At 31.9% G+C, this 14,301-nt stretch overlaps 1 protein-coding gene across 11 annotated transcripts in view; it reads left to right on the top strand.

Annotated features, from left to right (window-relative positions):
- Positions 1–14,301, top strand: part of LOC126920037 (SLIT-ROBO Rho GTPase-activating protein 1-like) — a 43,479-nt gene that overhangs the window by 13,415 nt on the left and 15,763 nt on the right. The window contains exons 1-2 of one of the 11 annotated variants that reach the window (XM_050729904.1): positions 3,396–4,355; positions 12,122–12,415. The exons of 7 other annotated variants lie outside the window; for them this stretch is intronic. In XM_050729904.1, coding sequence (XP_050585861.1) covers positions 12,370–12,415 — 46 coding nt within the window. In that variant the 5' untranslated portion in view covers positions 3,396–4,355; positions 12,122–12,369. 3 more of the 11 variants (XM_050729902.1, XM_050729903.1, XM_050729901.1) reach the window with 3 other exon arrangements.

Here is a 14,301-nt window from a genome sequence, read left to right as displayed (position 1 = left end):
AAAATTAAATAATAATGAAATAAAAGTTATTATATATATTTAAAAATGAAAAGGGAGTACTGATGTACTAGAAAATAACCTAAAGTTATTTGGAATTTGGTTTTTATCTTTAACAGTCCAACTAGTGAGTGAAATAATCTCATAAACTGTAAAACCTTGTACAAAAAATTTTCATTTCGATTCGAAATGAGATTCCCCTTTCCTCTTCTCTTGCAATTTCAATTTCCACACGCCAATAAAGAAGCCAACGATAAAACGCGCACATGTGTTTAGTCCAATTACTCCTTTCGCGTAAAAGTCAACAACGCTGGGAACCTATTCAGAAAAACGATGAAGTAAAAGAAACGCAAACGTTTTAAAAGCTTTTTCGTCCGAAGAATCAACACATTACCAATCAAATGAATTGCGTTTAAATGATTCTTTATAAGGATTGCAGAAAAGGTTAATAAAATATTTGGCGCCATGGAAATTAATATATTCTGTGGTATTTCTTCCATCAATGACGCATTATATACCTTGATTCAATTAGATTAGATTAGACGTTAAAATTTTCATTTAACTAAGGACCATGCATTTATATTAATTAAATTAACAATCTCAATAACATAAGTTAAAAAGATGAAAGAAGAACCAAGGAATAAAAGGCAGGAACTGAGTAACTAGAATTTATTATGATCAACTATTTTCTAATTGCATATCCTTCTTTACTTAATTTCAAAATTTAAAAATATGCTTAATCTTTCACTAGCATTGAAAGTGCTAACTATACTAAATTATAAAATATATTCTTTTTAATAAAATTTCTTATAAAGTAGTTTACGAATATGATCTATCAATTACGATAAATGATAGAAAATATTAAGACAGATCTGATTTATATGTATTCTTATTTCCTTATGCAAAGTTTTTAATGCTTGGTTGCGACGATTCGTTTAGGAGGGCGCGCCGGTCGCAACATAAATCTTGATAATTGACGAGGCGCGTTGTTCGTCGTGAACTACACGGCTAATGGGTAATTCTCGTAGCAAGACTATTGAGAGGCCATCGCACTATCTTTCTGACCTGCTATTACAGTAGATAGTTTCTAGTTTACCACGCACACGTCACGGTACAATTACGGAATACGTACACAAAGGAACCGATATGCATTGGATTTTAGATAACGAAAAGTGAACTGAACGCGCAATAGCCATTTTATGCTTCCCTTCAATTCGTGCAGGAAGGAAGTTGATAGAGAAACGTTGCGTTGCATATCAATTTGTGCGCGCGAACTCGTGCGTGAAGATTCTTCTCCCTCCATCTTCTCTATAGATTTGATTTAATTATACCGATTTCTATTTTATTTTTTCCTCTTCCAAAGGAGTACTGGTTAGGATTTTCAGTATATTGGCACTTAAATACTTTGTTATTAATTGGCTTACAAATTAAAAATACATATACTATTCTGTGTACTATTCTGCCTTCATATAACTGAATGTAGTTATTTTGTTTTTTGTTCTTTTCGGGCTAGAGTATAGCTTAGGATTTTTAAAATATCAATATTTGAATACTTTGACTAAATACAGCCATTTTGTCTTTTGTTCTATTTGGGAAAAACTGTTGGTTAGGATTTTTAGTACTCTGAAATTTGAATATATTCTTTCATATTAATTGTATTAAGTCTGAAAAATATATAGACTATTTCATATTATTACTGAATACAGTATCACATTTTAACCCGCGCGAAATGTAAAGGTTAATATCTATTAAACTTTCTAAAGTTCGTGACCTAACCTTGAAATCTACAACAAATTTTACTTTCACATTCCATTCCCTACAAATAAATTTATTTCTTCACCATGTAAAAAATAAATTATGTATTCAAATGAACGCGGCTCGTAAAGTAACTCGAGAACGATTTAAATTATCCATTTCCTTTTTGCGTTTTATTTTTCGCCCGGTAGCACAGTCCGGTGCAAGGAAGAGAAAAAAATTAATTCAATAGAGTCGTCAACCTCTTGTACGCATGACGTGTTTGTTCGTATGACGGTATCGCGAACGATAACGTGGTAATTGGCAACTAACTTGTTAATTGTCGTGGTTCACCCCTTCCAAATCTGCTCGAACTGAATCACGTATTTCGCCGCTGCGTCGTTTCAAACACTGTTCAGTAGTATCCGAATTCCTGAAATTCAACTTACCGTGCGAACAAAACCTTTTTTTTCCTTAAAATCAATATTAAAAAATATTAAATTATTTTTAAATTTATGAAAAATGCATGAAATATTAAAAATTAAGTTAGATTTGAATAATGAACATATGAACGCTGCTTTGGTTATTTTATAGGAATAGTAAATCGTTTCTGTGATCAAATTGCATTTCTTGATGACCTGGTTTTCTTGAGATCGCTTGCCTAACCACGAGTATGTTTGTGTTGGTTATCAGAATGTCGGACCAATGTTCACTGTCAAACAATCGTATACGTGTAAAGTATGATTAACTATGAATACGATGTGTTAAGTATGTATAATTCTTAACTTAGAAATGGTTTACTAATCTTTGATGTATGTATATAAATGTAAATCTAAAAAGAATGTATGAAATTAGCAATTATCGTTCTAATTTAGTATGTCTTAATAAAATAATTTTTTTAGATAAGAAAATGTATCAGATAGTTGTTTGTAAACGTTTGCTTAGATCGATTCATGAAAACTAGATTAAACGCTATCTGTAATTGTGCGTGGAGTGCGCACGTGATACGAATAGATATGTGTTTCTTTGCTTATGCGTTTAAGAATGCAAGATCTTTCACGGTATTAATTTCCGGTCATTAATTTGCAGATGAACATCCAATTATGAATTTACATCGAATATATCGTAATTTATTCCTATTAAATTCGTGCTATTTGATCTGACAACTTTATATCGTATGTTACAAATTATAAATTACTAAATTAGTAAATTAGTACAAATTAATTTTATCGAACTATTGTGAAAAGTGGGGAATTAAGTATCATATAATTACTTAAAATTCAATAATATAAAAAGATACTATTCAAAATTTAATAAGGTTAAAAATAAAATCTAGAATTTCATAAAAATGTAAAAGTTTTCGAAACTACAGAAATAGAAATATCTTCAAGAGACCCAATAACATTGAACATACTATTTTCGTTTCCATAAATCTCCTCTGAATCGTCGTATTATTCAATAGCAGTTTGAGATCACCGTATATCGTTGGCTTAATGGCGTTCGCGCAAGTGTAAACGCACACGACCGAGCAAAGTTAAGACGGATGTGTGTACATACATGAACATATAAACGTCGGTAATATACACAGTAGGCGTACAGAGAGGAAGGCGCGTGCGTGTAGGCCTCGCTGGTAATTGTGGTTAATTTAACGACAGTCAAAGCAACGACTGCCTGTCCTTACTGGTCAGTTCACGCGGCCAAGTCCCTCTCGACTGGTCGGCCAATGTGCAATACTCTCGCGGTCATCGAAACCGCACGCCGCCGTTATTTGCCATCGATATTTGTCCGTAGTCCCTTGTCTGGATTCGTCAAGAATCGTAAAAACCAGTTAATTTCGTTCCTTTCATCGAACTCGTGAAACCACGTGAATTTTGACGAATACGAATATCTTTAATAATTTCATAACGAACAGAGCTATCTCAGACAACTTAATAACATTAGTTTTCCAGAGAAAACGATCTCGTTCGTATTACAACTGGTTTGCAGTTTTCTTTCGTGGATTTCTCTCTCGCTTAGTGTGTATATATACCGTTGTGTCGTCTCCCCTCTATAGTAGAAAAAAAAATAACAGTCGACATTGGTTTAGCCGAATAGAGGCAACGTCGGTCAGTGTTCGAAGCACGTGTGTATATTCTGTCGCAGGATATCCGGCAAACTTTTGTGTTTCATGGACGGAGAGAAAGGATACTTAGCCGTGTCGCGTTCTATAGCGATCGAACTCGCGTGTAAAGTTCCTCGAAGTATCTAGCTATTAGACAAGCGTATTCGGTGTGAACACACGTGTACGTAAGTTCGGTAATCAAAACAAGGCCGTTTTACACGTCGAGTGAGTTTGTGATTGGTGTGTTCAGTGGTTCATCGATACGTGTTATTGTGACCGTGTGAAGCTTTAGGAGATCCGAATGATGTTTCGAATTAGAAACGCGTGACATTTACGAGAATCTCGCGTTTCTAATAATACATCATCCGTGGTGAACGGATCGAGAGTGAAAATTAATGTTATTCGCACGATTGCGATACATCGTGGCGCTGTAGTTTTAAAACGTTTAGTTTCTTCGAACAGTGGTCGAACGCTCTCAAAAGGAATATAATCAAGCCTGTTTCAATCGTCTTGGAATGAAACGGTAAACAACGTGTGATAGGAATAGAGTTTTTCAGACACCAGCTGTTTGCTGTTGTGTGCTGCTGAACTTTCCACGTCCGTTGCATAAAAGTCTACTGAGTCATCGAAAGATATGTTTATGTTTCGAACGAACAGCGTCGTGTTACCGGTCGCGAAACTACTGTTGCGATAGAATCGAACGAGGCACCGTGGTAAAAACTCGACGAGTAATTGCCTGGCTTGCGTAGAACAGCTAATTGAAGGAGAACTAGTATTGGTGGCAGGTTGTTCCCGAGAACACATTTTTCGGAATACTAATTGTCCAACGGGACAAGCAACGATATTAGAGTTTAATACGGAGGTTAGATTTGTCCCGTATATTACGTATATCGAAGTTTTGTAATGTTATTTACTTTCTACTTTAATTGCAGGTTTTCTTAGTATGTGTAATCGAAAAGTTCAAGTGATAAACTGAGTATGTAATTACTCGAAGTAATCATTTAAGTGACGGACTAGGAATTACTTTTAGTATCATTGAATATATGAAAAGAACCATTTTGGAAACAGAAATATGTTGGATTTTTATTTTTTATGAGATTAATGTTTGTAGATTTTTATGGTAATTTTGCTACTATAAATGTTGCTATTAGTCTGTTATAACTTATAAATTAATTGTAATGCATTTTTAATGCATTTATATATTGCATCAAATGTTTATTATATAATACAAAGAAAATAATTATATTTTACAATTGTTTGAATACGTATCAAATGTTTTAGGATACATTTAACCAGTACAATAATAGTTAAGTTCAATATAAACATTTTTATGAATAGAAAAATCAGGGCGAGTATTACATATTTTCTTTGAAATGAACAAACTTTTGAACGAGTAACTTTTTACGTGCTCGATTACTACGCTACCGGAAATATCTCATGTTTTTGTACGAATGATTGTAGGAAATTGCTGACATATTTATTTCAAAGTACAGTAAAACATTCATTATCCGTTCACCTACTCTTCGAATAGTTGCTGTTTGAATAGTTTCTCTATCCCGAACCTTTCATGATCCGAACATTTCCTTCGTTACTTTGATATGAAATTAAAAACAAAAATTTTCTTTTCCTTACTATCCCTTTTATATTCGATGTTATGTATATACAACATTATACTTTAATAAGTTATTAATCGATTACACAATAAGTGTATTCATTCCTAGTAACTCTGACCTCAAATTCTAGTGCATTATATGTTCTTGACAATCCCACCTGGTAAAATATATTTCTACGATTAATAATTAATTAAAGTATTTGCCAGAATAAAGAGGCAGCTTCAATGTTTAAATTGTATTTATTAGAGAAGTAAAAAAATTTATCACTGCGAATATTAACTGACTATGAATTTATTATGCTTATTACAGCAGTCCATTCAATTAATAAAAAGCTATTTTTCTCATAAACGAATTTCCCAAAGAAAAAATATCGACTCTAAAAAGAAAGAGAAAGATCTAGATAAATGTGGAATAATTTACATGAAGAACACGATAGTAAATCTCGTAGATTCAGTCCAGGTGTAACCTATATTCTTCGTATCATTTTATCACTATCCCCTGTCGAAAGAAAAATGGTCTCTCATGTTCGTGTATACTTTCTCATTGGAAACAGAACTTTAAACGAGTTTAGGATGACCCAGATCGATGGGTGGACATCATAGGTCCATGATGTTCGTAGGACCGATTCGAGGCGATCCGTACAATGTCGAACGAAACGGAATAGTCACAAGTACATCTCAATTTAAGGGCAATTGTGTTTAACAGTCCGACGCTCTCAATCGACTGTGGGCGTTTGCTTCGTTGACGAACGAACGAACGAACGAACGAACGAACCCACGGCCGAACCGTGAATTTTATTCTGCATCTTCTATTGTCAGACATATGACTTCCCTTTCCGGTTTTGGTTTACAGTGTCTTATTAAAACTTCATTACTTATGGCCTATTGTAATGTACGACAGATTTTTTAGTTCCCTTTCCCTTTTTTCTTTTTACATATGATATGTTCTACTTTCCTTAACGAGATTTTGTATATGTATTTGTTCATGTTTCATTAAGATTCGTAAATTTTTTGAATGGGAAACAATCAGAACTTCCGAATATACTATCGCTTGGAAGGAAAGTTTCTTTATGGTTTTCACGATTCTGTCCTTTTTTGTTCAATTGAGATAAATGAATCGAAAAAATTCATAATTAGAATGAGATTGAATCTGACGGGTAGCAGAAGAGAGAAAATATAGATGATTAAAAGAATTGCGGTACTTTGAAGTTTTACTATCGATGTTTTCTCCTTTTTCATATTTTTCGCGGATTAAAAGAATTAAAAAGAGAAAGGTAGGGAAGGAAAGGCAAAAACGAACGAGGAGATAGATGAAGAAAGGAAAGAATGAAAAATCATTGAAAACAGTATCTAATTTTGCTCTTTCTGATCTCAGAGCTAACATAATCTTGCATAATTATTAAAACATTCCAAATTTTACTTACTGATTAGATCAATTATATTTATAACTATACTGTAGATTTTTTGCATCTATGGAAAATTTAAAGGTAGATTTAAATATAAATACATAGAATGCACACAATACACAAAAGTATATGAAATATCAGAGTGGAGTACTCATCAGAATTTTTAGCAGTCGGAATAGATTGCCATGTATGTTTCATTTCTTTAGTTCTCTTCATAAAAATATGAAGTTGCATAACAAATCGCTACTAATAACTGTTGCAATTATTAATCAAACATTTTTCTATGCATACTTAATCAGTGACTTTTACATCCTTTATTAAATGACTATAACTTCCTTGTATTATTTGGAAAATTTGAACATAGATTTTTGTAGATATATTTTTCAAAGGACATTCTTTCAGAAAATACAAAAAAAAAAAGAATCGATTATTTCTCAGTTTGAAAGAGTCATAGTAATTGGTTCTTACGTAGTAATGATCGGTACACCTCACGGAAGGATGATTAGTCGAGCATCTCGTGAAACCGATTGTTTGTTACGCAACAAAGACAATAATGATTGCATGGTGATGATTAAGGCCAGAAACGAGATCGTGGTAATTCCCAATGTAGGATAATGATGAAGTTCTTGTGTTGGCGTAGCACGCTCTTCCGAGGTGAACTTTTATAGAAAGAGAGATTTTAATAGGTTTTGTGACTTTGCATTGAATTGTGCGTACTTTTTATCTGACTTATTCGAATAATGATCGTCAGATGCTGATTATTAAGATAGATTTTAATCGTTAATACTGCTTCCACTGTTATCGTCATTAAGGCAATCGTCAATCATTAAAACAAAGTTTTATGAAAACTCGCCTTTGAATATCATTTTCTTTACTCATTTATTGTGATTGTTTAATTGTTCATTTATTAAAATTAAAAAAGAATTTTTTATAGGGGAACGTATTAAAATACTACTGATATTATATCGAATATTTCTGTCTTCTTTCCTAAAAAATTGAATCAATCACTTAAAGGTACAATGTTTATGCAAAGATACGTTTAAATTTCATTTGCATAGAATTTGTTCGATTGGTCTTTTTATTCTGTTCATTTATTAAATCTTATGTTTATTTTACTTGATTTTACTGTTTCAAGTAACTCAATCAAACAGTTCTGTTGACAAATTTGAATCGATTGGACGATTGTTCATTCGTCAAATTTATTCACTGCTGACGTGTGTAGAGTGATTGTACAAACTAGGCCGGATTATAGCTGTTTCCTGAAGGAAGATGACGAAAATTGATAGTGGGAACTATTTTACGCCTGAACTGAATTCATCTATGTATCTAATCGTATTTTTCTTTTGAGCGCGTCAGCGCATCCGTTCTGCTTTTTTGCTTTTCTTCTTCTTTTCTCCTTTATATGAAATTGTATGCAGTGATGAGTGTCTAAAAAAGGCCACTGTTTGAATAAAATTTAGCCTGTTATTGTATCTGTTTAAATAATGATAACATCGTGTCTTTATTATAACATTATTAAAATATATATGTTGGGAAATGCTGGAAATTATATTTTCAACTTATATTTTATATTTATATTTTATATTTTATATTTCTAATTATATTTTAACATATTTTCAAATTCTAAGGAATAGATGATAAAAGGAGTAATAGAATATTTCATATTTTTTTTACTCGTATATATTTTTATTCTTTCAAAGAGTAAAAATTTTTAACATATATATATATAACAACAAAATGAATAAAAATATGGAAAATTAAAACATAGACAATATATTGAGCTTATTTTATTGCATGAAAAGCTTCCAGAATTATCAATCTACCAATAAGATCAGTATTAATATTAGCTTAATAACGTTTTTTCTTTCCTCATAGTTTATTTTCTTTCTAAACGATTCATCTCAAAACGTTGTTTTATCGATAACTGACCTGTACCTACTATGCTAACAAATGTAACATGACATACTGTAAATAGAGAAGAAATAGAAGTGATACCAGTGCCTCGCGAAGAGCATTATCTAGATTTCTAGAAATACCTGTAACAATCCTTATTAATAGCGCATTAAGTAGTTTTTAATTATTCATTACCATTCGATCTGTGTACTATCTTTTCACAAAAGTATACGAAACATATGACTTATACGAATGGTTAAACTCTTCTAAAGACGAGATGAACTTCCATTCAGCTGCCACTTTATTACCAATTTTCAAGTAAAATATACAGAGTTTAACTATTTATTAGTATTCTACCTGATTACTATCTTGCCAAAAATATATGCAAAACAAATGGTTAAAACTTTCCAAACATAAAACAAATTTCTATCTATGTCCCATTTTATAATCGTCTAAAGAAATATACATTTGCATAAACATCCTCTGTCTAGCGATAAACGAACGAGCCGATTTGCACAATCTTTCGACTATTTTTATATTCGAAGTTGACCCGTTGAGACCCAGAAAATTCTCAATATTATAATAATAAACTACCCGCATCTATGGCAGCATTCCGTTTCGTCATTGTCGTCTTACAAACGACCTATTAAGGCCATCCTCAGCGGGAATTTTAAAAATAATCCTTTGCGTGGCCATCACGCTATGAAAACGGTGTTGTTGATCGTGTTCTTTGAGGACTCGACGCACGACGTACAATCATTATCTGTTGCAGTCTATCAGGGCCGATAATTGCAAAGCATAAACTTGCAACACAGCAACTTATCGTTCACCAGAGCGAACGAGTGAAAGAGATAGATTCACGGTTGCATTCTATTAACGGAATCCTTTCTGAGGCTATAACGGGAACATATAGGAGCTAGAATTTTTATGCCACTGCGCTTTCAATTTTCTCGCACATGGTGCGAACCAGACCTTTCTACGGTTTGCTGATCCTATAACAATACTTACTTACATCGAAACGATAATACATTATTAGAGAGCATGCAATAGGAATTCGATTTTCTTTGAAAGAATTAGGTACACATTACGTTGGTAAATGCATCTATTGGATGGATGCATTAATATACATATATATACACAGTGACTATAAAAAGTATATATTTATTTGTACATAACTTTATTTGCCATTGAAACGTATTTTTTTATTAGGTTCTACGTTTTATTTTCATAGTATCAAAATGATTTTGTAATCATATGAAGTTTATTACAGTTGGATACAATTAACTAGTATGCCTATACATGCATGCAGTAATAAGTACGTAATAAATAATAAGTACAGAAAATTGGAATATTTTCGGCAACATGTAGCAAAAAGTGAGTATTTGAGTTTGAAATATATCATTTGCCGTGAAATTTTAAATCAGTTTTAACATCATACGTTTCGATATCTAAAATTCTTCGAAACTTTATCGAAACTTTAAAAACTCGAGATCTAGCAAGATTTTTATGAAATATTACAAGAGTTTAAGCGATTCAAAATGTTTCACACACAACGTGTATGTAAATAAAGTTGCATTACAAACATGATATTTAAGATCAAACTGTGATAAGAAAAATTATTTCTGCAATATTTATCTAAACATTCGTGATTTTAATCTCTATTTATATAAACTGGATCACGTGCAATATAACACAGGGACAATTCTGGAAATATGAATGATATTATCTAATATTAGAAAATACGAACCACTTCTGTATTTTAAGAATTTTCTTTCACGTTTCGAAATATTTGCATATTATTGAGTGACAATGGAATTGTCGGAATCGTTTCGTGAAACAATGGAATTGAAAAATTGAGTACGCTGTTTTGTTTTCCTTTCTTTCCCAGAACTTTTACGAAATTGTTCTGAAGCGGAAAACGCTTAACTTAACAGATATTTCACGACGAGTTTGCAAAGTAGTGTAGATAAAAGCTGCATAAATAGAGAGTTCATGTCAATGTTGTAAGGTATACGTGTTAATTTGTACATTAAAGTAAAAATATCTCTTAAACAAATAACACAGCGAAAGCACCATAAAACACTTTCTTGCAAGTAATGATATAATATACATTCATTTAAGAAGAATATAATTATATTTTTACTTTTGATTGAACTTTTGCTATATCTTATAATTTCGTTACAGAAACAGGAAGAAACGACATACACTACCGATCAAAAATTTGGGACCAGTTGTCTCAAGTTTCGTGTTAATTTTCTTATTAATTGACTATTAATATGATACAGATATCGATGGCAATTTTCTTTGTTTCAATATATTCTTGACTAAAAAGATATTCTACGGTAAAGAAATTGTAAGCCGATATTATCTTATCTATTCTTAAATCTTATCAAACACATTATTCCAAATATAGGTCCAGTACTAATATCTCTTGTAAAATGTATTGTTTTAATTTGTTATACTTTCCAATTTCTTAAGATTATTAGTTATTATAATTAATTTTATTAAACTAACAAAATAACTTCGATTTCAATGCGAATATTAATTGTTACTATAAATCAACATTCGAGTTATTAGCCTTAAACGGATTAAAAAACTTCAGTTTATAAATCTTCCTTGCATCGACAAACTTTTAGTATTACAATTTTACAGTCTGGATAACTTGAATCAAATAACTTTCTCAGCAAATACATAGATAGCAAGTTCATAACTATAATCACGTTTCGTACAAAAACAGCATTTCTTTCTTCGTTCCTACACAAGCACGACAACGATGTTTCCGTTAGGCATTTTATCATTCCATTACATAACTATTATTTTCCAACAATATCTTCATGATACGCATCTATCCTGATATCATCGCCACCAGCTGGTACTCGATTAGATTGCCAATCCATCGTTGCAACGAAATGTATAGCTCACCCTCGATTAGATACACGTTACTTTATAGTCTATCTCCAGCTTTCTTCGCCTGACTTGTTCGTCCTACTCACGCCTTAACGTCATTGTCAGTACATATATATACCATAATTATCGACTAATATCAATGAAATCTAGATGCGAGTTCGTCATTCGAGGCCGAAGAATGTCAAAAATCACGGCGTCTGGGTCCAATTTGACCAGTGTGTTCCAGAAACTGAACATTCTCAGAAATATCACGTTAGCTCGTTGATGTTCCTGCAGTTTTCGTGATTCGATTAATTCAACGAAATATTCACGTGAATCAGTGACTTCCCGTGATATGATAGATTTGAGAAAAGTTCGCAAGAACTCGGGATAATAATAAATTTGAGAAAAGTTCCCAGGAATTCGTGACTTCTCGCGATATGATAAATTCGAGAAAAGTTCGCGTGAATTCGTGATAATAATATATTTCAGAAAAGTTCAGGTGAATTCGTGACCTTTTCGCGATATAATATATTTGAGAAAAATTCGCGTGAATTCGTGATTTAGTAAAGCACGGATTAATATCGCGTGTGTTCGTGTAACTTACACGTGAGAAAGGAAAAGACAGATTATTGGACGAAATAAAAGAGAAAAGTGATTTGTGGGCACGAGGAATAATCGTCGGAGGACCGGAGAGAGATCAGAGTGTGGTGGACAGTCGAAAAGGATAACGGAGAAAAATGTTCAAGCTCGCTGGACGACAAGAATGGGAGGCTTTGACGAAAGGTAAATGGCACGGCCGTTTACGAACCGTTTTTAAGCAATTATTCCACACGTGTACCCCTAACCCGTTACCGTGAGCCGGGTATCCGATTGTTGAAAGAATGTTTGGAAGTTATAAATAGGGAGACATGTGCTTTTTAGGAAACAAGAAGTCTTGCATGAACTTTAACCCCTCATATGAGAATCGTGAGAGCTCCCTGGCACAATCTATGATGTTCGTGCACAGATTTGATTAATGTGTTTCTTATAATGTATAATAGAAGAACTGGGAGTTTTAATTTTACAAATTAGATTTTGAAGTGTGGAAGAATTCTAGTAAACTGATTGAAGTCGGTGTTTTATATAATAGGGATGATTTTAGGAATTATTTATGTTCTTTTGTCTTTTTCTCTTTTATACACTTTGAAGAATCAAGTATTATTTATGTTCTTCTGTCGTTTTCTCTTTTATGCACTCTGAGGAATCAAGTATAAGTGTCTTTATAATTTTTCTGGAACAGTAATAAACATCTTTCACAGATTTTAGATTACTTCTCATATAGAGTGTTCATTGAAATCATTTGAATACTTACCATAAAAGGTTATTTAAAAGAATTCTTTGAAACTTCATTAGCGTTGCAATGAAAGAAGATTGTGGCAATTATTTTGATGAAGTTTGAAACAAATCAGACATTATAATGCAAGCAGAAGTTAAACATGCAATCAGTGCCAGTGAAAGCTTCGCTAAGTTGAGGCATATTAATATAATGTATAATTAACTTACTTTCATTATGATGCTTATGAAACTTCAGAATATTCTATACAACACGCATAATACATTCATAAAAAATTTCTGCAGTAAGAGTTATAATATTTTTATATATCATTGTATAGTATATTATATTTAATTTTCGATTTATTTTTCGCACGGGCAGTCATCTTTATCTACTTTATTATTTCCGATACCTTTTATGAAATATGAAAATTCCAAGTAACAGGTGGTATGGAGAAAGTCTGTAAAATCAACATTTTCCTTTATGTTGCAATAAACATCTTTTTCAGAGTTTCTAAACATATTTCTCATACTTGATACGATGGTTAAATCTACTATATTTATATTACTGACTTAATTTGTCAGAAGACGAATTAATTTAAAAAAAAAATTGATTAGCAAAGATGTAAATTAAAATATATTGGTGACTTGGCTTTACAAAAATTAAATCATATTAAATCCGCAATTGATACACATTGTTCAATTGCAAAACCTACATAATCGGCTACAGCAGTTTCCAATTGATAAATTAATCGATTAATGAGTATTATAGATAATAAAACAAGAAAACAGTGTGATCGCAGAAATGATAAAAGTAATGATTAGTTTACTGTTGTATCAATTAAACTCAACTTTGTTGAAAGAGGCAAGAATCACATAATAATGCAACGAAGCCAAAGTATTATCGAAAGCTATTGATTAAAACACACAGATATTGATAACTAACTCTCGATTAAATAAAGTTTCCTTTTTAAAAAGTGAATCAAATAAAATTTGCTCAGTTATTTTTGTTATAATTTATATTCTTGTTTAAAAAATTGTTATTCTTTCTATGCAAAAGTATCGACTAAAATTTTGATTCAGATTTATATTTTATGCACATCGGATCTGTTCTCTTTGCAATTTTTTAATGTTAAATATATGTAATTCTTTAATTTATATGCATCAGTGCATTCACTGTACCTATCTGCAATAGTTGAAAGGTTAAAAAATAAAGATAGACGAGCATGTAACTTCCATGTCACTTGTAGAGAGTTAATCGGTTATCGTTATAGAACAAGTTAATTTTATATTCGTTACGATGACCTGTTTCATTCTCCGAACGTGTTTAAAAAAAGGAAAATATATCGGCACTAGTG

Source organism: Bombus affinis, chromosome 9, assembly GCF_024516045.1.
Source record: "Bombus affinis isolate iyBomAffi1 chromosome 9, iyBomAffi1.2, whole genome shotgun sequence".
In the NCBI taxonomy this organism is placed as follows: Eukaryota; Metazoa; Arthropoda; class Insecta; order Hymenoptera; family Apidae; genus Bombus; species Bombus affinis.
This window is presented reverse-complemented; position numbering and strand designations above follow the sequence as displayed.